Source organism: Bombyx mori, chromosome 27 (genome assembly GCF_030269925.1).
Source record: "Bombyx mori chromosome 27, ASM3026992v2".
Classification (NCBI taxonomy): Eukaryota; Metazoa; Arthropoda; class Insecta; order Lepidoptera; family Bombycidae; genus Bombyx; species Bombyx mori.
The window spans coordinates 5,579,487-5,605,614 of NC_085133.1; the positions used below are offsets into that span (position 1 = coordinate 5,579,487).

Here is a 26,128-nt window from a genome sequence, read left to right on the forward strand (position 1 = left end):
CGGTGTCCCACGACACCACACTTTTTTTTTTTGTACTGGCGGTAGGACGATATTATGAATCCGCACAGGATTATTTTTCTATGAGCTTTGTACTATCTGCAATCAGTACTTATACTATAAGCAGGTGAGGGGTAAAGATTATAGTTTACGGTGGCCAATCCAATGACAGAGTCTCTTTATTTAGCAGGATGCAAAATTTTCATTCAGAATCCGCACGGGTGGGTAAAATCATTTTATTTGGTTCAATCGCTAAGCAGATATAGAGTAAGAAAAAAATATTTTAACCCGGATTCTCAAGGCGGGTGGAAAAATTCACGTTTTTATCACTATGAATTAAAGCCTCGTAAGCTCGTTCGTCCATCTGATGCATCAAAAAACATCCATTATTCATGCTGGTTGCAGACTGCACTATAAAGGGTGGTTTCGGTATCAACAGTCATCTACCAGCTCAGCAGCAATGACTTAAAGCGGAAAGCATTGATATGCCGGTTATTCTTATAAGTTCCCCTCCTGGCTGAGCCTTTGCTCACCCACCCACCTGTGAAACTGGAAAGGCCTCCGGGCCACCAGTAATCCTTCAATAATAAAATAAATCTTATAAATTATACACTAACGAACACTTTAAAGTGTCGAACACTTTATCGGACCTCAGCTTAAAATGAAAAAACAACCTAATTTTAAATTATGAATTACGAAAAAGACCACCAGCAGGAAAACTCGTAAGGTTTAAAAAGCAAACAACAAAAAAAAACTTTAAGATCTCTTCATGGCTGTTTGTTTGTGTTTTTAACTCATTTACATTTGAGTGTATATTTGTAAATTATCAACGTGACCATCGCATAAGTTTTACGAAGCCGGCGCCAAGTGGACGTTGAGTCAACCGAAAGATTTAACTCTTCGGTTGCGATGATGCTGTCTTGCAACGTAACGCGAGACTGGATATGAATAATAGTTATTTTTACAATACTAGCCGTGATCCGTGGCTTCACGCATGTTTTTCCCATGCAGCAGAGATGCGAATGTTGCGATGGATGTGTGGAGTAACGAGAATAGATAGAATACGAAATGAATATATTATAAATGAAAATGAGGTTGGTAAGAGAGTGTTAATTATGAATGTGGAAGGATATAGAGGAAGAGGTAGACCTAAGAAAAAATGGGTAGATTGCGTGAAAAACGATATGTGTAAGAGGGGAGTAAGCGAAGAAATGGTATATAATAGACGAGTATGGAAGGAGAAAATATGTTGCGCCTACCCCAGGTGCCTGGGACAAGGGCAGGAGAATGATGACGATGATATTTTTTTTAACAGTAGTCCTATGAAAACTCTAGAGAATGAGTTAGAAACTGGCTTACTACTACTATGGAGATTATCGTCTCCACCTCTATTAAATGATGGACCCTCGGTATTAAGCGATGACGAATACAAACCCTATTACCCAAAATTTAGAATCGACGTGACAATTACCGGACGACAATAATAGTACGGTTTACCCTACCTCATATTTGGTCATACATCTCTAATTTTACTAGAGCACTTACTTTAAAACCAGAATGTGTTCCACTCAAATTGTACAGTAAACGGTTACGGAATAACGGGAACAAGATACCCAAATTAGGAAAGAACAATAAGTACGGTATTACGGAAACGGGCTGCATACGAAACTGGATCGAGAAATGAAAAATTCTTTGTTTCGTAGAAAGCTCGGATGTGAACCTGTAACCTGAATTACGGAACGCCGAAACGTCCGCGCCCCCGGCCGCAGACACATATAGCGGGCTTCCCCGAACTATATTACATGCACCTCGACTTACGGAGGCGGTGACTACGTGTTAAGTGGAAGACACGTCGCAGCGTCTTCCTGAATCCCGCCCTCTTTTATCCCGTCACTATAAATATGTAGCCGAACCGTTCCCTGTTCAGTCGTTCATGAAAGCTCGAGGTGTGCACCGTGCCAAATCTCGCTACTCCATAGCGGCAACGTGATCGCAATCGCGTCTCGAAATCATAACATTAATTTACGGGATTTCGTAACTTGGCGATATATCAAAGGGAGCATCTCTGTGTTGTTTGTGTGTTCATAATGTTGGACAAGTCTTTCATCGGGGGCAGTTGGGAAAGCGTGGTAAGTTCGATTTTATAAATTAAGTAACGTTCCATTTCAGCTCTAAACGTGTCGGCCGTAAACAAACATAGGCGGTGCGCTGATTACGGAATACTGACCGGTGGTTATTACGCAAAGCGGACGGCCAGTTTAATGCGCTTAAAAGGCAGCTGACTTGTCTACAACTGCTGTCATTGAACTGTGAGCGTGCGGGCTCGCTGTTTGAATACGGAATTACATTATTTTTGTGGTTAAAGCTCTTGACATTGCCACTTTTGGAAAGTTTCACGGCTGCGACTGCGAGTCGAGCATTAAATTAATCAACGTCAAAAATCGATTTCTCGTGTTTGATTAAATGTCGAGATTAATAAAAACTTCCTCTGACGTTCTTTTGATTGAAACTTCAAATTACGGTAAAAAAATAATCACTAATAAAATTAAAGAAATTCGTAGGTTACTTCGCGACCTCGAGATATTAAAATTTCATGGACGTAGTCAACTTTAATATCTGTAATTTTATAGTTGCGGTACCAAATATGTTACAAAATAAAGATAATCAGGTTACAAAAAAAGAACGATATTACTAAATTAGGACACTGTTGAGTTACAATATTAGAAAGTGATTATCTGTCAGGCACACAATGAGAGCTGTCAGAACTGTCAAAGCTGTCATAAATATCGATTGTCGACATACCGGTTTTGTTCTTAATACGATCGTTTTTAATTCGCGAACCGGATGGCGTGCTTTGACTTTCACTAGCGAATTCAATATTCAATTTGAGAATCATAAAATTTCTATATAATTGCGCACAATAATGATCTGTTTTTAAACTTAGGTTCGCTTTCAAAAATAATTTTCTATAAAAAATAAATAAATATTAATGTGCTGTTTTAATTTCAATATTTAACTTTTTCTCAAGTACGCATTTATATAAACTTAATAACTAACAAAATAAAATATATAAACTTAAGAACGGCTGTCGAGAATTATCAAATCCTTAAAATTGGTTTATTATTACATGTATAGCCCATATACAAAGTAAGAGCAACACAAATCAAGTGCACAAGTTGAACTGTACGCGCTCACACTTCATTTAACATTCATAAATAAATTTAATTAAACGGAGGCAGACGAGGGCGAAACTTTCGGCGAAAAAAAAAAAAAGAAAACATGCATCAAATTAAATCGGGCAATGTTGTGTTTTACATTAATGAACAAAGCGAAACGTACGTAACGCCTCGTTGATTCAGCTAAACGATCCTCCGAGCCTACTCGAGCCATTTAGCATATGAAAAACTTCTTTTCACCGATTCATTTATTTGTTAGGTCAGCCTGACAAATATTTGGTCATAAATACAACGTTAAGCATGGAAAATCAAATCTCTTCCATCCGTCGGGAACGTGTTACGAGCTTCTTCGGACACATCATGCGGTCTCTCAGACATTAATTAGAGAAGCTCATAATTGCGGGTCGCATAGAGGGCAAGCACGCCGTGGTCAGAACACCAGTCAGATGGTCAGATCTAGTAAGAGAAGCACTTGGTGGTAGTCTGTACCATGCGGTCCGTGTCACCCATGATCGAACACAGTGGAAGAACGTCACATGTGATCGCGATCTTCAGCAGTGAGGTCGATATAGAAGAAGAAGAAGAATGGAAAATCATATTTTATTATTTATCAGTCATAGTTTACGCTTGTAGGATACATGAATTTAATTAGAGGATTGTACGATCGAGCTTTTTTTGTTGCCCTTGTAGGCAGACGAGTATACGGTGGTTAGCCAAGCCACTTGCTACCGTTAAGTATATGGGAATACCACTACGTTGACAATCCTTTTTGAATTGTAACCACGTAATGACTTTTTTCCAAATATTGGTGCTGTCGTAGGATTAAAAAAAAAGGTTAACCTTAGTTTACATTTCAAAACATTAACGTCTCATCGAGCAGACGTGGTGAAATAAAATGAAAATTGATTACTCATAGAAAAGTGATGCGTTGTGAGAGAAAATCCGTGTGGGCAATGCTCTTAGTCAGAGGACATCGTCATTATACGTCACAGTCTAATTATAGTGTTTATTACACTGAAGACATATCTCATTTTGACCTAAGTAGGTGAAAATTGTCATAATACATATTTTTATTTAAAACAAATTAGTCGGTTTTTTTAACTGTTTCATTTAAGGTTCCACTAGACGATGACCGGTTTTTTTTTGATAACGCCTGCTTGTGTCTTTAAAGCGGTTAGTTGCCCTCAATTAAGAAAAATAGTATTATTATTCGCTAATAGATGTCGGGAAGAGTTGATTATTGAAAACACGAATAAAACAACATTTTCTGAAAATAAATCGTAGCTGGATCGATTTATCGCCCCCGAAATCCCCTGTATACTAAATTTTATGAAAATCGTTGGAGCTGTTTCCGAGATTCAGATTATTTATATATTAATATACAAGAATTGCTCGTTTAGAGGTATAAGATCTAGAGTCTCTAATAAACTAACTGCTCGGCTAAATTAAGTAGTCCTTAACACTAAACATACCATAACGGGTCAAATGACCCATTTGAACTTTTGCATTGTAAATGCACATATCATCTTATTGCTTTTGCACATTTGACTTCATGACTTTTTCTAACCAATTAATCTACAGTTATTATACTTTTTTATTTTGTTTATTTTTAGTAATACTTGTCGTATATCTACCCGCTATGGTAGAAATAGGTGTTGATACGATTAGTTCGTAATACTTTGTCAAAACGAAAAGATTTATTAAGATCGGACCTCCTCTTCTGTGTCAACAAGAGATCGTGACCGATGTTGTCAATTTGGCGGTATGCCCTAAAAATCTTATGAATCTTATCAGACATTTTAAAGTGACGCAATATTTTGATTACAAATAGCTTGCAATTTTATAACACGGTTATTAACCTTCGCACGTACACATCATCTGCATGCATAACTAATAATAGATCCCCGAACTATAGTTGAAACGAACTAAAATAGAACGATGTTATATTAAAACTAATGCAAATGTTCGCGAATTTAGAGACTCTTAAATAGGCCACCATTGTTTATAAGTTTGTTGCGTAAAAATAAAACGTTGATGTTTTGATATACGTATCTGTAGCGTTTTCAAAACTCTCGACAGATCTTCGGCGGTTAAATAATTAGTTTTATATATTTTTTTTTATTGCTTAGATGGATAGACGATCTCACAGCCCACCTGTTATTAAGCGGTTATTGGAGCCCATAGGTATATACAACTTAAATGCGCCACCCACCTCGAGATATAAGTTCTAAGGTCTCAGTATAGTTACAACGGCTACCCCACCATTCGAACCGAAACGCATTACTGCTTCACGGCGGAAATAGGCGGGGTGGTGGTACCTACCCGTGCGGACTCCCAAGAGGTCCTACCACCAGTGCTTACGCAAATTATAATTTTGCGGGTTTGGTTTTTATTACACGATGTTATTCCTTCACCGTGGAAGTCAATCGTGAACATTTGGTGACTACGTATTTCATTAGAAAAATTGGTACCCGCCTGCGGACACCGGACGTCTTATCCTTTAGGCCACAACGACTTCTAAACGACTTTTATATTATTTAAACTCATACATATTTAAATTCACTGTAGATTAGAAAACACTTCCGAGTGGAATCTAATTTCATGATTTTTCAAAAGCAATGCACTGTAACGTCTGCATAAAAATACGTCTGCTTGAATTTTAGAAACAGTACATTTGCTTTCGACCCTCGAAAAATGCTACATCAAAAACCTAATGTTATCTACGACACACAATTAAACCGCTGCACGAGCATAATAATAGCAGTCGCATTGAACTAGAAATAGACTTAACACGAATATAATGTGCAAGATTATATATAACCTTCGGGGCCAAGACATGGATTATTATTCTAAAAATAAACATCGCACGGGAATAATGTAAGAACTACGTTTAATAGTAATAAGGGACTCTATTATTAGAGTGAAACTTCTTTAGAATCGTTGTGATTTCAAACTCGATGAAACGAAAAAATAAGTCCATAGAGACACAAACACATAAATGTATAGGAGAGAATGAGATAGAAGACATTAAACGTTCTCGATCTCCTCTTCGTAGCATCCCCACTATCGTCTACTGAGCATTGTCCATATGTAAGCTCCTGTGTAGTGGGATAGTCAGTATATCTATATCTTATTTATAAGTTTCACTTCTACCGTGTGTGACTTGCAGACACACACACTTTTTTCCATTTTCTTCATCTTCGTAACCTTCTCATAAATATTAAGCGCGGTCAACACAACACGTCATCTTTTTAGATTCAAGCTTATCATATGTCATCTCTGCACTCACAACTTTCTGTCGCATATCCTCTTTCATACAGTCCATCCAAGTCTTTTTAGAATGCCCCCTACTAATATTACCGTGTATATCCAGGGTATTTTTTGCCAAATGATCGTCCTCTATTATTTTCTTTTTTATTCAATAAAAATCTATGGCAAAAACCCCTTTAACGCCCCTGGAGGTAGGACGGTGGTAGGACGTCTTGTGAGTCCACACGGGTAGGTAGCACAGCAAAGCCTATTTCTGCCGTGAAGCTGTTTTGCGTTTCGGTTTGAAGGGTGAGGCAGCCGTTGTAATTATAGTGAGACCTTAGAACTTATATCTCAAGGTGTGTGGCGCATTTACGCTGTACATGTCTATGGGCTCCAGTAACCACTTAACACCAGGTGGGCTGTGAACTCGTCCACCCATCTAAGCAATAAAAAATATGTAGAGTTAGACGTTGATATGTCACGACAATAAGGATTTTTTGCGTTGTATGAATTTTTGAGTTAATTCAATATTTAAAATAACTTACGCCTATGACGTCTGAGAAGCGTACACACCAGAACTGACGGACATTGAATAATTACCTGAAAATTGAAAAGCCAAGGTTTAACGTTACGTTCAAAAGCCAATGTGTTTTAGTTCAAACACGTAATTTGCGATTCCAATTGGACCGCGTTAACTAATAACATTAATAGGACGACTATTAAAAGTTGACCCATTTAATTTTTCGCGACCCAAATTCGCAATGCAATGTTGTTCTTTTAACAGTATCACATTAAAAATGTTACACAACATGCCTGTCAGAATACGAAAGCGAACAGATTTGTCGTTTCAAAGACATTGGGACATTGAAATATTAACTTTCTTTAGTCGTATCAATTCAACCGAGAATTAGGACGCTCCTTTAATATTTGAAGTTGAGAATGACAGCCATAAAATTAAAACGATATTTTACGAAGCGTTGAGTAATCAGGCAACATTCAGAAATGTGATTTGAATGTTAATCTTTCGAAATGGAACATCGTACAGAAATCTATATATTAATACGTGAAGCGAAAACTTTGTATCCCTTTTTACGAAAATTGCGCGGACGGAGGAGTATGAAATTTTCCACACTTATACAGAATATAGAGAAGAAGTGCACAATGCTAATATTTTTTGAAAATAATGCATAAAAGATACATTAAATCAATAAAGAAAACATTACACACACTACATACCATGTATTTGACGCACACACGCATGCATACTATTTATTGTCAAACTTTTGTTCTTGACGTCTGTGGTCAAATTGAGAATAGATTAAACATTGTTTGGCTTTATTAATATGTTTTTATAGTGTAGCCTTGGAGAAATTTGTGATTATAGAAGTATAAAATACAATCATAATAGTGTACAGACTAACAATTCCAATTAATTATAGTCGAATTTCGACTACCGCGGGGCCTCTAGTTTCAATAAACACTGCTATTAATTTTTTTAAATGTCAAACATAATTTTATTAATGTTTAATTGCGTTGAACGGTCCACGATATTTTAACGTTGTAAATATACAATTCTAATGAAGTCCAGTAGGATCGTTTCTATTTCAGTCTGACCCATTATTACAGAGAGAGCCGACTCTGTCGTAAAGTGGAATTTCAAGAAAACCCCATAAAATTCTTGCACAACATGAAAATACCCAAATTTAACACAACACAACACAAATGTCGTAGAAAATTAAGCACCCGAGTGTTGTATAACCGTTATTTAATCATTAGACACGAAAGCTTTTACCTTTGGAAGATGCACAAAGTCAAACAATTTTTGTGAAGGTCCTGTTAATAAATAAAAAATTTAAACCCATGTTTATTTTGCTTCTTTGTGCGAGATTAATTTCGTAAATAAACAGACGTACTGTAGGTAAATTTATTAGTACGATATGAGCCCGTGAAATAAAACTTCCTAGACGCAACTACACACAGTTGATCTATAAATATATTAATAAACAAGTTCACGAGACTTAAAACATATGGCACGTCTGACAGGTGTTCTCCGACACGTTGGAATCGAAGGGCTCAAATGACGACATAAAGATAACGAGCACTGAAAAACAAAGTGAAAAATAGCTCGAATTTATTGAATCAAATAATTGTTACATTGTTTTTCGACGTCGCCCAAAACACGTCATTACGGATCCTCCCGATCCATTAACGGTGCTTTTAGGTATCACAAGCACCGGTCACTGTCCTCGTCGAACCCGTCGCTTGCGACGAAGGGGTCGAAGAGCAAATTAACCCATAGACACAGCCCACTGAGTTTCTCGCCGGATCTTCTCAGAGGGTCGCGTTTCCGATCCGGTGGTAGATTCTGCGAAGCACTGCTCTTGCTAGGGTGAGTGTTATCATCACTCCGGTTTGAGCCCCGTGAGCTCACCTAATAGTTAAGGTTACGTTGAAATAGCCTCTTAAGGCTATCATCAGCTTAGGTAGAAAAAAAATTTGTTTTATATCATTATTTATGAGAAATTAAATCGTTCCAGGTGTCGCGAGACGACTACGAGGTCGACTACAGCTCAAGCCCGAGGGGATCTCCGCTCAAGGACACGTCTAACATCCAAGATGACCAAACATATTGCATCAGTCGTCACAACCCCAACAAAACTTACCGCCGCGAATCCGTGATCGCTTCGTGGAAAAGTTTGAAGAAGGAAAGGGAACTGGCTTTGGGGAAACGTGTTATTTACGTTGACCCTAACACTTACAAGGATTATTATGGCAGGAATCAGATGAAGCGATGCAAGAGCGACAGAACAGCTAATGTGCCCAAGGTTCCGAAGAAGGTTAAAAGGGCATATTCAGTTCTTTATAGATACGATCCTAATGAAGAAAAAGTTATTAAAGAATATAAATATCAACTCCCCAAAGAACCGCAGGTGGTAACTCCGCCGCCAATGCAGAGGTCTTACTCGGAACCTTTCTTGAGACCGGAGGCTGTGCCAAAGAAGAAGGTAAAAAGATCTTTCACCACCCTCCTCAACATCAAGACGAAGTTCTTCAACATTTTCTCTTCGAAAAGTTAAATCGTTTCGTGAGGATTTAGGATGATTAATTGCTCAAATCAATGCATTTCGCGTTCATTGACTAATTCAAATTTAATGAACACAAATTGGATTTCATTGCCAAAGTATCTAGTCAGAGCTTGACGAAGACGAATTGTGTATAAATAATTTTGATTCGCAAGGAGAAAGTAGAACCCTTTCTTTATTTAAAAGTTTTATACTACGGCAAAAAGCTATATGATTCAAATTGTATTCTCACACAGCGTTTTTAGAAATAAGTTAATTAAGTTTGTAATATTAAGTGTGTTGTGATATAATTTAGTATTTTTATATAATATTGCACGGTCTCTATGTTGTATATTTTATACAATATTAGACGACGTTGCTGTAAGCTTTGAATAATATTATGTAATTTGCATTTAATTAGGTATATGAGAAATTTGTAGTTTCTTTAATTTTTTTATTTCATTATGAAATATAAATAATTAAGTTTAACTATTTGGAAAAAATATTGTAGTAATTTTCACAACAACATTAATTAAATATTCATTAAAATCTATATATAGAGACAAAATAAAGTAATTTTTATATTTTTTAAATAAAATATATTTTTAATTACATTTTGTGTTCTGTTTATAAAAAAAAGAACAGGTTCAATGAATATATCTCAGAAAATATGTATTGCTATTATAATAATCTGCTTTACTTTTATAAAAATGGAAGATACTGAAAATCTTAGGCTTTATGTCATATTCATGATATGACATATAAGTTTTAAGGATAACTTTATTTCAAAAACTAATTACTTCATGTATAATAAAAAATATAACAGATAAATGTTTAAGTACTTAAATTTCTTTTTAAATTCCAATGTTTGTGTATTTTACATTTCTAATGAGTATGTCATGTTTTATTTTGAAATAAAAGTAAAAAAAAGCTAATTTATTAATAAATACAAGCTAACAGAAATTATACATTCATTTAATATCGACTAAAGCCCTTTTTCTTTATACAAGCACGGCTTTATTGACAAATCTGTCGTAACTAATCTTATACCATGTTTTGTCTCTTTCGATTGTCTAAAGTTAACTCAATGACAAGAGGAAAATGTTGAACACTGTCCCTAAGTTACACGACGCTTATAAGACCAGTTTTGTTTACAATCATGTATTCATGCTTTATAGGCGTACAGTAATATTCATTAACCGTCGCCAGTATTATATACTTGTCCAATCGTTATATGGACTCTACTTATTTATATTAGCTATTGTATAATCAAACGAAATATTTTGTCCTTATTTTTAAAACCTATTCTAGTTTATATTTTAGTATATTATAACCATTCCTTAGGAACACTATTTAGATATTAATTAGTATAGTGATTTTATATTTAAAATATCTTATATTTAGTGTTTGGTTTTAATGATAGAGGAGTGTTTGTTGATCGCCGATATTTTTTCATGTACTACATTGTTCATTATAGTTCGTCTATTTATTTAACTAGGTAGACTCTAACTAGTAAGCAAAAATATTACTGTTCGTTTAAAATTTATTTGATAAAATAATAAAATTTCAGATTTAATTTGTTAAAACAATATTAAAGTTTCGTCTATGAGCTGCTGAAAAATAGCATTTATATAAATCGAAGATATTTAGCATTATACCATAAACAATATAAAATTCTATAAACATTTTGTAATAATTCTAAAATATACAGGGTGAAGTTTTAATACTTTTTTAGTATTCTTCTGCTTGACCAGTTTTTCGATCGAGTTGTTGGTTTTTAGACGTAAATATAGAAATAGAGTGAAACTGTCTTAGTAATTATCGTTACGGAATAAACAATCTTATGTCATTACCCATAGTACTCAGAATAAGTACGCCCTTTAAAAATACACGGCGAGTTTATAGAATTGGGTAATTTGACACCGAACACTCCTCATTTACATTACAACATTAATTGACCATATCAAATTTTAGTATATTAAGTTTTCAATTAACTAAATGACTTTATTTACGAACGTATGCTATTATTGATTGTATTCAATAGATTTTTAAGCAATAAATTTTATTACATAATTATATTTTACGTGTTTCAATAGCATGGGACATAGTTCGATTGATTTAAAAGCCTAGTTAACGTTCGTGTAATGCTGACAATAACTTCTTCCTAGTCGTACACTCTTAGGAGAGTGGTCGTGGTCATGCATCAGTCGGATCCTGGAATACCGATGCTCTCGCGATGCGATGCCATGTGGCGCGATGTTTCGCAGAGTAAAAGCAATTATATATGTTACAGTGAGTCACAGATTTTGTGAGGTCGGTCCATCTTGTTGGAGATCGTCCGCGAGATATTTTGCCCTCGACTTTCCCTTGCACCACCAACAGTCCTCCAATAACTATGTAATCAATAAATAAATGATAATCAATTGAGTGGATAAAAGGAAATTTACTTTTTGCTTGTTCCTAATGATGCCATCTTAATTACCAATATGTATTAACTGTAAATTTGTATTCTTACGGAGACGAGCACGCGACCCACTTTATGGAAAGCTGTTACCGCCTTAAGTTAGACACTTAGAAAAATATGCCGTTGCTACAGACATACGTACCACAGAGCTCATAAAACTTCAAACGTACGTGTCTTTACTAAAATTTAACTTTTACACTGTTCTACACTGAGACTATTGTATTTAGAAGAGATATTTAATAGTATTTGAAATATAAAGCCAATGAAGAAAAGAGCAGAATTATTGTGGAACATCAACGATTTCTTGTAACTTATCAGTAAATCAACCAACACATATTATGAACTTTAAGAATATTCTTGATAATTTACTATCGAACTGAATATGGCCTAGCAGATTCGATTCATTTAATTACGCGATTGTTCCGTGGTTCGATTCTGGGGTGGGTATCATTACTTCTAAGCCCTTTTCTAACTATTATATGCGGTGAAGAGTAATTAATAGAAGAATTGTGCTTATGAGCGCTCGAACGTGTCAGTGGTCCACAGTCCTGTATTTTTATGAGGCGGACTATTGCATTTGAGGCTACGACCTCACTTCTCAAAGCATTTAATTTAGCAAAGGACCACTTCAAAATTGCGACAACCTAAATTATTTGGCGTACAAATTTCTTTATGTTAATTTCACTATACTGTAACCGAAATTTGGAAACAATGTCAAGTACATTGAATAAGCCCGCATAATAGGCACTATTAATAATTTAATCCACGGTCGTAAGATAGGCTATCTGGGGGAGGTTAATGCGGGCCCTGACGATCCTGTGACGGGTAACTAGGGTTTCGGTTAATTCAAATTGAAATTGTAAATGACGTCATGAAAATTGTTCGGTTACATGATTTAATAAAGACCTCTAATATTTTTTTTGGTTTTCAACTCTAAGATCCGCTTTGGGTTTAACTAATGCCAATGTACCGTTAATTAATTTCGTGTAATCATTACAGAACAGCGTTCAAATTTGACATATATTTTGTGCTTGTCAACCGATTTAATACACACCCAATAAACACGGTTTATTTAAGAATAATAACGTCGTAAGCATGCAGCAAAAAATATTCTTTATTAACATGTTTTGCAAGTCGTTAATTTCAATGCAATGTGATATTTTAACAATAACGAGACACACCAATGCGTCATAGCTGTTTATTTATTTATTTATTTTATGTACACACAGAAAACAAGACACAGTACAGAGTAATAGGAAAATTATGTACAAAGGCACTGCTTATTTATTTGAGAAATCTCTTCCAGCAGACCTGCGAGAGGATAATGAGAATAATAATAAAAAGTGATAAGTGTGTGTAGAACAAATAACACATAACTAAAATAACAAATACAACATGAGAATTATAGCACATACACATAGCAAATATTATAAGTAACACAGTAACACTCGTTTATTGTTGTGCGTCGGACTAACAAGACTTCTTCCCATTAAAATATTCAGTGGTGAATGGGCAGCAGCATACCCTAAGTACGATACCAGCGTACGATAATCGTTGTCGGGTATTCACTGGCGGTGGGGCGTACTGTAAGTAAGCCCGCACGGATAGGTAATACCAGCTTCGCTATTTCTAGGGCAAAGCACTCATGCGTTCCGGCCATTATAAAATACAATTGAGACTGGTTTTGAAGTGGGTGGCAGCATTCACGTTGCGATCTCTATATCTTTTTTTTTATTGCCCATGTAGGCAGACGAGCATACGACCCACCTGATGGTGAGTGATTACCGTCGCCCATGGACTTCAGCAATGCCAGGGGCAGAGCCAAGCCGCTGCCTACCGCTATTTTCTAGGCTCCGGTCATCACTTCACGAGATATGGGCCGTGATTTCGATTAATCATCAGAGCAACAAACAAAAAAAACGGAATGAACCTGTGGGATTAAGCCTCCCACAGGTTCATTCCGTTTTTTTAGACGTAGACGGAAGGAAGATCTTGCACTGGGCGGCTGTAGTTACTCGGTAGACCGACTATCCGAATGTTATTATTCTTAATTTGTACATAGGTATACAGGGTGTCCCACAAAGAATGGATAATCCTGAAACACCTCATAGTAGAGCTATTTTGGACTTAAAATAAATAAAAATACTTTTTAGGTACCCAAATTAAAAATTAAAAAAGTACCATATTTCATGATTAAAATTTAAGTTCAGATTAACTTTTATAAAAAAATACACTAGCTACTCATACGATTTCCTCCATATTCCTTAGTATAGTCCATGTAGAATATTATAAAACCAAAAAGCCTATGGATTTCATTTATTTGTAGCTGTTGTATATTTCAGAAACGCACTGTATATGAAAAATACTGGTACTACCTGAGAAATATTTTTTTTATTTTGTGTCCCCAATAGCTCTACTATGAGGTGTTTCAGGATTATCCATTCTTTCTGGGACACCCTGTATATGCAAGCTTCTCTTGACAACGTCTAAGCGAGATTAAAGTATATGTCAAATATCTTGTGTTCCGTGATGGCTATCCGTCACAAACCTATCAAAGCTTTCAAATATTATTTGAACTAGAGGTCCCGCAGTAGTCGAAATTCGACTATAATTAATTGGAATTGTAAGTTTGTACACTATTATGATTGTAATTTATACTTCTGTAATCACAAATTTCGCCAAGGTTACACTATATTTTTTTTTAATAAAGACAAACAATATTTAATATAATCTCAATATGACCACAGACGTCAAGAACAAAAGTTTGACAATAAATAGTATGCAAGCGTGTGTGCGTCAAATACATGGTATGTAGTGTGTGTAATGTTTTCTTTATTGATTTAATGTATCTTTTATGCATTATTTAAAAAAAATATTAGCATTGTGCACTTCTTCTCTATATTCTCTATAAGTGTGGAAAATTTCATACTCCTCCGTCCGCGCAATTTTCTTAAAAAGGGATACAAAGTTTTTGCTTCACGTATTTAATATATAGATAATTGGACAATCTCGTTGCTAAACGACAGGCACCCTTATTGCTGCATTGTGTGCTTCAGCTTGATTCATAACATAAGTAAAACTCTTCGATCGGGCTTCTTCGAACACAAAACGTTTCACTTTAATTTTTAACTAGATGATGACCGAGCATTGCTCGGTTTTTTTTATAACGCCATCTTGTTGTGTCTTTAAAGCAGTTAGTTGCTCTCAATTAAGAAAAATAGTATTATTATTCGCCAATAGATGTTGGGAAGAGTCATAAAGTTGATTATCGATAAAGTTGATTATTGAAAACACGAATAAAACAACTTTTTCTGAAAATAAATCGTAGCTAGATCGATTTATCGCCCCCGAAATCCCCTGTATACTAAATGTTATGAAAATCGTTGGAGCCGTTTCCCAGATTCAGATTATATATACAAGTATTGCTCGTTTAAAGGTATAAGATAAGATATACTCACTTTTACCTGGATGGGTTCCCCTTTAGTTGAGAGTCAAAGCGAATTTTCGTTTGCAATCGCCTACGTCAATGCAAGCCAACGGATGTTGGTAGCTATTACAATCAAGCGATAGTTCATAAGGAATTTTCGTGTTCTCAGAGTTGAATATATTTTTGATTTAAGAAACGACGAACCATCGTTTACGTTGCGAATGTCAAAAGATCAAACGGAAAAATAATTTATGACGACGTCTAAGGTCTCCGTTCGAAGAACATACAAAACTATTGACACTGACAATGTTCCAACAATATTTAAATGTGCTGTGAACTTGTTCTATAGAAAACTTGAAAATGCGTTTCAAGAGCGCTTTTGTTGCCGAAGTTCTTATTTCAATATCAATGGCGACATACATCCAGAGATTCCCGGATACACTTTTGATGTTTTTGGAACCCTCAAGCACCGGTCACGATCCTGTCGGTCAAGAATTCGACGAGCGAACTAACCTATAGACACAGCCCAGTGAGTTTCTCACCCGATATTCTCAGTGGGTCGCGATTCCGATGGTAGATTCTGCGAAGCACTGCTCTGGCTAGGGCTAGTGTTAGCAAATTCTCTCAGGCTGAGCCCGTGAGCTCACCCACCCGTCCGGGCGTAGCTGGAATAGCCTCTTAGGCTACCAGTGAATAGGTAGGGGAAAAAAATCCAGAGACAGACTTTTAAATTGAATTGTATAAGTGATGACACCAGATATGGTTACTGTTGGACACGGAATATTCCTGTCACACTACCATCGACGTACGATCAGTAGCACACCAGTAGTTTAAAAAAAAACATACTTTTCCTACAATTAGAAATCACAGGGTTATCAGGTTTCAATAGTGCGTTAAAAAATTCATACAAACCAGTCGCAATTAAGTTTTAAGAACCAGTATGTGAAATTTCACGAAGCAAACAATGAGGCAACAATCGTTCAACTATTATATAATCTCCGTATATTTGTGTCAGCGACCCGTTAATGACGGATAAATTCATGAAGCCGCAAACCTAATAACGTAATTAACATGCAAACCCGTTTCCCCGGACCGAATAGTCATTTAGCACGGTATACGGAATTAGGAAACCGGGACAGCGTGGAGGGATACAGAACAATGCTTCCACCAGGCTACACGTAAACAATCCTTGAATAATATTAAAAGGAGATTACTTAAGTAGTGCAGACTTTTTGTAGGTACTGTTAGAAGTGAGACCTTACAACTCATGTCTCAAGGTGGGTGGCGGCATTACATTGTAGTTGTCTATGGGCTATGGTGATCACTTAACATCAGGTGGGCCGTGAGCTCGTCCGTAAGCAAAAAAAAATGTTTTTTTTGCACCACTACCTCTTTGAATGTTACCGCTCGTCTATACTAATATTATAAAGAGGAAAGATTTGTTTGTTTGTTTGTTTCGAATAGGCTCCGAAACTACTGGACCGATTTGAAAAATTGTTTTTCCATTAGAAGCCGACATTGTCCCTGATGAACATAGGCTACTTTTTTTAATTTTTTTTTTGTTTGTTTCATGTGTGTTTTAATGTTTCCGAAGCGAAGCGAGGGCGGGTCGCTAGTTTGAGATAAAGTAAAAGACGCCATCCATTGAAACGTGTCGGCTATCTATTATTCAAAATAAAACGCATGTTAATTTTATTTGCATTAAAAATAGACACGAATGTGGCTTACCCACGCGGTCTCACTATACCACCAAAATACTGTAAGGCGAATATACTTTTGCGTTAAAAATAAATATGTAAATGAATGAACATTCTTAATTTTAATATTATCAATATTGTCGTCCATAATTATTATAAAATATTTTTCGTGTATCTCAGGAATGTGGACAAGATAGGACTATTATAACAAATTACATTATTATTTTAGCAACGTTTCGGTCTTTTATTAGACCTTCATCAGGCATCTGAAAATTACACATAATTGATAACCTACAATACAAAAAACAACAATTGTCCAAACTACCATATTTACCATAATATGAATTTAAATAATCTCTATCATACACTGCACAATTGTCTCAGACATCAGAGACTAATACAAATCTACAAAGCCACTAAATTATTTAATTACTATTTTTTGATTCCGGAAACAAAGCCAACACGACACATAAAATTGCTAATTGCGTGACAAAGGTAAGCCCACTATTGAAACTTCAGTACATAGACTATACTTTACAATATTTTATACTAGCGCAAACCTCGCTAAGTATCAAATTCAAATATATCTGAAATGAAGGTTATTTTTTTCTATTAGATTTATACTCTTTTAATATATCATTATATAAAATACTTAAATTGTTAGTGTCTGTTCGTTTGTTCACAGTATCATTAGTTTTTATAAAGATCATTTCACTAACATTACGTTTCCACCAATTCATTTCTTTATCCAAGATTTCTATCTTATCAAACTTAAAATTATGATGTTGGTCAAAGTGGTGGGTTGCTAATGCTGTTTTATTCTCTTTTAATATATTAATATTTTTACAATCATAAATGTGTTGTTTTACTCTATTACTCAAATACTGCCTAGTTTGTCCAACATAGCATAAGTCACACGAACAAGGTATTTTATACACTATTCCAGTTTGTTGTTGTTTATTTACTGGATCTTTTAACTTAGAATAGATTGAATTAACTCTCAAGATGTTATAAAATGCTAATCTTACATGAGTTCCTATAAAAACTCTGTTTAATTTATGTGATAATTCTGCTATATAAGGAAACCGACAATATCTAATGTTATTATTATTTGAGTTGACCAAACTCCTTGGTTTATTATTTAAGTTCTCTTTAAATTTATTTATAACACTGTCTACTAATGGTATTTCATAATTATTATTCAACAATATGTTACGAATCTTACTAAAATTAATTTCATAAAAATCACTACTACTTAACTTTGTCATTCTATCAAGTAAACCTTTTATCATACCTATCTTCTGAGACCGAGGATGATTTGAATTCCAATTTAATAGCCGACCTGAACTAATGGGTTTGACAAACCAATCAGTTATCAATTTATCATTTGATCTTTTGACTAACACATCTAGAAAAGATAAACTATCATCCTTTTCTACTTCCATGGTAAATTGTATATTATTGTCAAAGCTATTAAATAACTCTAAGATATTATTTACTTCCGACTCCGGTATGGCTGCGATAGTATCATCCACGTATAACTTTAAGAAGTGAATTTCAAACGGTAGAATCTTCAATATCTGATCGATGACATAGTTCATAACGATGTTAGCTATGACTGGACTTCTTAAAGTTATACGTGGATGATACTATCGCAGCCATACCGGAGTCGGAAGTAAATAATATCTTAGAGTTATTTAATAGCTTTGACAATAATATACAATTTACCATGGAAGTAGAAAAGGATGATAGTTTATCTTTTCTAGATGTGTTAGTCAAAAGATCAAATGATAAATTGATAACTGATTGGTTTGTCAAACCCATTAGTTCAGGTCGGCTATTAAATTGGAATTCAAATCATCCTCGGTCTCAGAAGATAGGTATGATAAAAGGTTTACTTGATAGAATGACAAAGTTAAGTAGTAGTGATTTTTATGAAATTAATTTTAGTAAGATTCGTAACATATTGTTGAATAATAATTATGAAATACCATTAGTAGACAGTGTTATAAATAAATTTAAAGAGAACTTAAATAATAAACCAAGGAGTTTGGTCAACTCAAATAATAATAACATTAGATATTGTCGGTTTCCTTATATAGCAGAATTATCACATAAATTAAACAGAGTTTTTATAGGAACTCATGTAAGATTAGCATTTTATAACATCTTGAGAGTTAATTCAATCTATTCTAAGTTAAAAGATCCAGTAAATAAACAACAACAAACTGGAATAGTGTATAAAATACCTTGTTCGTGTGACTTATGCTATGTTGGACAAACTAGGCAGTATTTGAGTAATAGAGTAAAACAACACATTTATGATTGTAAAAATATTAATATATTAAAAGAGAATAAAACAGCATTAGCAACCCACCACTTTGACCAACATCATAATTTTAAGTTTGATAAGATAGAAATCTTGGATAAAGAAATGAATTGGTGGAAACGTAATGTTAGTGAAATGATCTTTATAAAAACTAATGATACTGTGAACAAACGAACAGACACTAACAATTTAAGTATTTTATATAATGATATATTAAAAGAGTATAAATCTAATAGAAAAAAATAACCTTCATTTCAGATATATTTGAATTTGATACTTAGCGAGGTTTGCGCTAGTATAAAATATTGTAAAGTATAGTCTATGTACTGAAGTTTCAATAGTGGGCTAACCTTTGTCACGCAATTAGCAATTTTATGTGTCGTGTTGGCTTTGTTTCCGGAATCAAAAAATAGTAATTAAATAATTTAGTGGCTTTGTAGATTTGTATTAGTCTCTGATGTCTGAGACAATTGTGCAGTGTATGATAGAGATTATTTAAATTCATATTATGGTAAATATGGTAGTTTGGACAATTGTTGTTTTTTGTATTGTAGGTTATCAATTATGTGTAATTTTCAGATGCCTGATGAAGGTCTAATAAAAGACCGAAACGTTGCTAAAATAATAATGTAATTTGTTATAATAGTCCTATCTTGTCCACATTCCTGAGATACACGAAAAATATTTTATAATAATTATGGACGACAATATTGATAATAGCAATTTACCGAGGGGTTTTTTTCAAGTAATGAGAATTGCACATGGAGATGAAGTAGTAAGATCAGTAAAGGAATGGTCGAATAGCATAATTAAATTGACATCATTACATAACAGAAAAATTTTCTTACTAAAATGCCGTACAAATAATATTATTCCTAAACATATCAGTAATAATATGAAATGTATTTTATCATTAAATATTGAGGATCATCCTTTTAAGAAGATGTCGGATAGATTGATTACGGGTTTTCAAGGTTCGATATTGAGTCTGGAGATAAAGGTGACACTATGGAAATTAGAGCAACAAAATAAACGGATAGTAGACATGGAGGATAAAGTTAAAGGTTTGGTCTCAGAACAGTTATTTAGAAGATGTGTGGTAATGATCAACAAAAGATATGAATATAATTTTAATAAGATAAAAAATACCAACATTAAAAAATTTGATATATTAATTAAACAAAAAATAAACCGTCATACATTATCAAGCAAGAGTAAACATATTTACAATTATACAGATGTACAGCTACCAACTGAAGTAGAAATGATATTGAACTTAGAACCTAAGTTTGGTATAGAAATAAAAGAAAAGTGGAAGGTGATACCAACTGTGATTAAGGATTTAGAATTTGGAATTGAAGCTGTACAGTTGGATGATTGTAACGATGAAGGAAAAGATATTGTTAAGAATAATTTGAGATCTAAAGCGATTAATGTAATTTCTAACTATTACAAAAAAACAAAAACAAAAAAAAAAAATGATAGACTAAATCATACAGTATTAATAAAAAATTTATATATTACTCGAAAATTTCTAAAAGAGAGACCGGACTTAATAATTGCAAGAGCGGATAAAGGGAACACAACAGTGATAATGTTAAAAACTGAGTATGACACTGAAATGAGAAAGATGTTGAATGACAAGGTGACATATAAATTACTGAAAAAGGATCCTACAAATAAATGGCAAAAAGTTGCAAACAGTTTAGTGAACAAGTTAGTAGTAGCAAAAATTGTTGAGGAACAACAAGGTAAACATCTGAAAGCAAAGTATACTGTTGCACCCAGGATTTATGGTTTGAGGAAAACACATAAGGAGACTTGTTGTTTGCGTCCAGTGGTCAGTTGTGTTAATTCCCCGAGTTACAGCCTGGCACGGTTCCTACATGAAATACTGACTCCAGTGATTGAGAAGTTTCAATATAATGTAAAAAATTCATTTGACTTCGTGACATTTAGTAGAAAGGTTAGCTTACCGAAGAATTATGTACTGATTTCATTGGATGTAGTGTCATTGTTCACGAATGTACGTCGTGACTTGATTCTTAAAGTAATTGAGGAAACTTGGGATAACATGAAGCATTTAGTAAAAATTCCTAAGAGTGTGTTAGTTGACCTCATTACGTTTTGTTATGATTCAAGTTACTTTGTATATCAAGGAGAGTTCTATGCACAAACGGAAGGCAGCAGTATGGGAAACCCTGCAAGTCCAGTCATAGCTAACATCGTTATGAACTATGTCATCGATCAGATATTGAAGATTCTACCGTCTGAAATTCACTTCTTAAAGTTATACGTGGATGATACTATCGCAGCCATACCGGAGTCGGAAGTAAATAATATCTTAGAGTTATTTAATAGCTTTGACAATAATATACAATTTACCATGGAAGTAGAAAAGGATGATAGTTTATCTTTTCTAGATGTGTTAGTCAAAAGATCAAATGATAAATTGATAACTGATTGGTTTGTCAAACCCATTAGTTCAGGTCGGCTATTAAATTGGAATTCAAATCATCCTCGGTCTCAGAAGATAGGTATGATAAAAGGTTTACTTGATAGAATGACAAAGTTAAGTAGTAGTGATTTTTATGAAATTAATTTTAGTAAGATTCGTAACATATTGTTGAATAATAATTATGAAATACCATTAGTAGACAGTGTTATAAATAAATTTAAAGAGAACTTAAATAATAAACCAAGGAGTTTGGTCAACTCAAATAATAATAACATTAGATATTGTCGGTTTCCGTATATAGCAGAATTATCACATAAATTAAACAGAGTTTTTATAGGAACTCATGTAAGATTAGCATTTTATAACATCTTGAGAGTTAATTCAATCTATTCTAAGTTAAAAGATCCAGTAAATAAACAACAACAAACTGGAATAGTGTATAAAATACCTTGTTCGTGTGACTTATGCTATGTTGGACAAACTAGGCAGTATTTGAGTAATAGAGTAAAACAACACATTTATGATTGTAAAAATATTAATATATTAAAAGAGAATAAAACAGCATTAGCAACCCACCACTTTGACCAACATCATAATTTTAAGTTTGATAAGATAGAAATCTTGGATAAAGAAATGAATTGGTGGAAACGTAATGTTAGTGAAATGATCTTTATAAAAACTAATGATACTGTGAACAAACGAACAGACACTAACAATTTAAGTATTTTATATAATGATATATTAAAAGAGTATAAATCTAATAGAAAAAAATAACCTTCATTTCAGATATATTTGAATTTGATACTTAGCGAGGTTTGCGCTAGTATAAAATATTGTAAAGTATAGTCTATGTACTGAAGTTTCAATAGTGGGCTAACCTTTGTCACGCAATTAGCAATTTTATGTGTCGTGTTGGCTTTGTTTCCGGAATCAAAAAATAGTAATTAAATAATTTAGTGGCTTTGTAGATTTGTATTAGTCTCTGATGTCTGAGACAATTGTGCAGTGTATGATAGAGATTATTTAAATTCATATTATGGTAAATATGGTAGTTTGGACAATTGTTGTTTTTTGTATTGTAGGTTATCAATTATGTGTAATTTTCAGATGCCTGATGAAGGTCTAATAAAAGACCGAAACGTTGCTAAAATAATAATGTAATTTGTTATAATAGTCCTATCTTGTCCACATTCCTGAGATACACGAAAAATATCTTAATTTTAATGTTTACGACGAATTTAACTTTCGCATTCAAAGCGTTCTGTATTATTAACGTGATAAAAAGTAGGTTAAACAAGTCAACATATTGTTATGCAAAAATACATTACAAAATAAAGACAATAGGCGCAACATCGGGCGTTGCTATAAACTATTCTAATAGTAATTTTTATTCAAAAACGGCATTTGTTACCGTTTCCAACGTTACGATTCGCACATTAACTTTCTTTTTGTTTCCTCTCAACAGTACAAAGGTACGTTTACGTGTAACCACACTCATAACATATGAATAAACGCTACGAATGATCCCACAGTCAATTTACGGTCGCCCGTTCGAGGGCGTGGCTCGGAGCCCGTGGGAAATCCATACACGATCCCTGGAAAACTGTGGGAATCAGAATGGGAACGGCACAAAAACTTTGCGCAACTCAGTACAACAAAATTGATATCTATCAGGCAGTGTCTTGACATTGCTTTTCTTTTCTTTTTTTTTCGTACCTATGCTGATGGTCTATAGAGACCATATCAGCGTAACTTTAACTAGTATGTGAGCTCACAGGGCTCAAACCTGACGATGCTGCTAACACGAATCCTAGCAAGGGCCGTGTTTCGTAGAATCTACCACCGGATCGGAAACGCGACCCACTGAGAAGAGTCGGCGAGAAACTCAGTGGGCTGTGTCTGTGGGTTAATTTACTCGCAGAGCTCTTCGTCGCGACGGGTTCGACGAGAACGATGACCGCCATTGCTAATGACCATGAGCGACGATGACCACCTACGATTTTGTGGGCCGTATACTATATATATTTTGATAATATCCTGAAAAGCACCCCACGCTTTTTTACAATAGAATCATTTATTCTTACACTATTTTTAATTCAAATTTATTTTCTAATTACTTATTTTTCATTTTTTAGTTGAATTTCAACTTTTTCAATTTTTTTTTATTTTTTTTTTAAGTAGGTAAAAATTGAATTTTCATCGGTGCTTTATACAAAATTTCGAGTTAATCCGACGTTTTGAAAGGGGTCAAAATCATGTTCAAAGATTCCGTTACATACATACGTCTGAAGCTAATGAAAGCGTATCAAAAACGATAATGGTTTGTACCAACGGATGCTGAAGGCGAAATACGTTATTGCATGACAAAATCGTAAACAATAAGTACCTACGTATTTTTAAAACTCTCACTGTGTAAACCAGCCTTTAAAATGATTGACAGAAGACAAACAATACTAATTCAAAGTTCAAATAACATTTTCTTCTGAATTCTTTGAAACAATTTATCGTCGAATCTCGAGTATGTTTGTAGAGAGATTTTTGAAGGCTTCGAGAGCAAAGGAAACAGGCTTACAGGCTTCCCGAATTAATCACAATGGCAGTACTTTTGCTGAAATTCTAAATGTGTTGTTCAAACTCGCATATTGTTTTAATTCAAACTTCCATAAATTTGATTCAATTACTTTTAATTTACTTTTACATATTGAAGCATTGTAAAAATAAGGGCGACTCCTGTACTTAACACGAGACACTTGAAATATTTAAACTAACTTTTTCACTAAAAATTTTCTCTTCTTCTTACTCCAATTAGACCAACACTTTAGAAATACATAAGAAATTAAAATAATAAGACTTATGAACACGGACGGGTTTGTACCGTGATCTTGCTTATTTCTATAACGAAACCATCATAAAGTGAAGGGATGTCATTTTATCATCTTAGTTCTAGGTGTAAGGTAGCCGAGATTGGGTTTTTTTAACTTAACATACAATGACATTCTCTATATGACATCCACGGCCCCTAAAACAGTTTGTAATTGCAGCGTTTACTTATTTGCAAAACAAAGTTATAAGTGAGTGGTTTTTTTTTATTTTCTAATAATATTGTCATTTTTATAAATGTACTAGCTGACCCGGCAGACTTCGTAGTGCCTCAATCGATAAATAAAAGAGCTAAACTTTTGTATAAAATAAACTTAAAACAAACAAAAGAAATCCGTCCGACGAGGTACACATCAAAGGAAAAACCAAAATTGTTATTTTTATTTAATCCCGAGCATTTTCATATTTATCTACCTTTTAAACCTTCTCTGGACTTCCACAAATAATTTAAGACCAAAATTAGCCAAATAATTTAAGACCAAAATTAGTCCTGCCGTTCTCGAGTTTTAGCAAGACTAACGAACAGCAATTCATTTTTATATTTATTATATAGTTTTTTTAAACTACCGTACTGCGGAAACGCTAGACTTGAATGCATCGACTGGACCAAATAAAAAATTCAGAACGTTACGTTGCATTTTACGTTTGGAGTTTTTCGTATTTGGCATTTCTGGTTATATTTTAAAAATAACCTTTCTAGCTATATTAATATAGTAATATTTTAAATATGAAAATATTTGTGTTACGTTTTCACTTCGTAACAACTCAACCTATCATCATAAAACGGCATAGAAGGGATACAGGAAACGACATAGGATTCTATTCATCCAGAAAGAGTACCTACAATTTCCGAACGATATAATATACTTTCCCTGCATTAACGCCCGCGAAGCCCAGTGTAAAAGCTAGTAATATAATAAAAACAGCCATAGCAGTCTTGCTTCACAGTCAGATGCAGTAAATGCTATACGTGGTTCTATTCCTAAGTAGGTTTGCTCGTTAATAATGGTTATAAGCAGAGCTATGAACCCTATGTGTTAAAAGGTTTTAGCCAAAGCACACTTTATTCTGTACACATTGGGTATCTTTTACTTTCATATGCAATCAAAGTCTTGATATTTTAATTGAAAGGAAAGGGAGCAGCGTTGTGGATGAAGCAATTATGGATACTAGAGTTGGCCCAATAATCGAATTTCGACCGTAATCATTGACATCTTAAGATTTAGATTCATTCTATGTTTTGTTATTGACATTAAGAAAAATAAAACTGAAAATATCCAAAACTTTTTTAATGATCGCACTAAACTAGTCAACAGCAAACTTAACTTTTCTGTCTTTGTCTATTTATACCTAGGTAAGAGTCCTATATTAGTATAGTACCTATAT

The 26,128-nt window shown here is 34.1% G+C and overlaps 4 protein-coding genes and 1 long non-coding RNA gene across 5 annotated transcripts in view; 3 read left to right on the forward strand and 2 right to left on the reverse strand.

The window, feature by feature from the left end:
* Positions 1 to 26,128, reverse strand: part of LOC101740640 (dual specificity tyrosine-phosphorylation-regulated kinase 2) — a 212,287-nt gene that overhangs the window by 59,285 nt on the left and 126,874 nt on the right. The gene's annotated exons all lie outside the window — the stretch shown is intronic.
* Positions 1 to 26,128, forward strand: part of LOC134201541 (uncharacterized) — a 315,836-nt gene that overhangs the window by 37,815 nt on the left and 251,893 nt on the right. The gene's annotated exons all lie outside the window — the stretch shown is intronic.
* Positions 1,596 to 11,565, forward strand: LOC105841727 (uncharacterized). The gene is made up of 2 exons (XM_012690967.4): positions 1,596 to 2,126; positions 8,963 to 11,565. Exons 1-2 carry the CDS (start codon positions 2,085 to 2,087, stop codon positions 9,500 to 9,502), a joined length of 582 nt encoding a protein of 193 aa, XP_012546421.1. The 5' UTR covers positions 1,596 to 2,084; the 3' UTR covers positions 9,503 to 11,565.
* On the reverse strand, positions 16,935 to 18,695 carry LOC134201538 (uncharacterized). The gene is made up of 2 exons (XM_062676507.1): positions 17,410 to 18,695; positions 16,935 to 17,341 (listed from the first exon to the last, which is right to left on the reverse strand). The coding sequence occupies exon 1, from the start codon at positions 18,674 to 18,676 to the stop codon at positions 17,675 to 17,677; it is 1,002 nt and encodes a 333-aa protein (XP_062532491.1). The 5' UTR covers positions 18,677 to 18,695; the 3' UTR covers positions 16,935 to 17,341; positions 17,410 to 17,674.
* Positions 18,704 to 23,072, forward strand: LOC134201537 (uncharacterized). The gene is made up of 2 exons (XM_062676498.1): positions 18,704 to 19,915; positions 19,984 to 23,072. Exon 2 carries the CDS (start codon positions 20,102 to 20,104, stop codon positions 22,634 to 22,636), a length of 2,535 nt encoding a protein of 844 aa, XP_062532482.1. The 5' UTR covers positions 18,704 to 19,915; positions 19,984 to 20,101; the 3' UTR covers positions 22,637 to 23,072.

Coding starts and splice junctions, on each gene's coding strand:
- LOC105841727 (XM_012690967.4), top strand. CDS start 2,085: ATGTTGGACAAGTCTTTCATCGGGGGCAGTTGGGAAAGCGTG. Junction 2,127..8,962: donor GGGGCAGTTGGGAAAGCGTG/GTAAGTTCGATT, acceptor AAATCGTTCCAG/GTGTCGCGAGACGACTACGA.
- LOC134201538 (XM_062676507.1), bottom strand. CDS start 18,676: ATGAACTATGTCATCGATCAGATATTGAAGATTCTACCGTTTGAAATT.
- LOC134201537 (XM_062676498.1), top strand. CDS start 20,102: ATGGACGACAATATTGATAATAGCAATTTACCGAGGGGTTTTTTTCAA.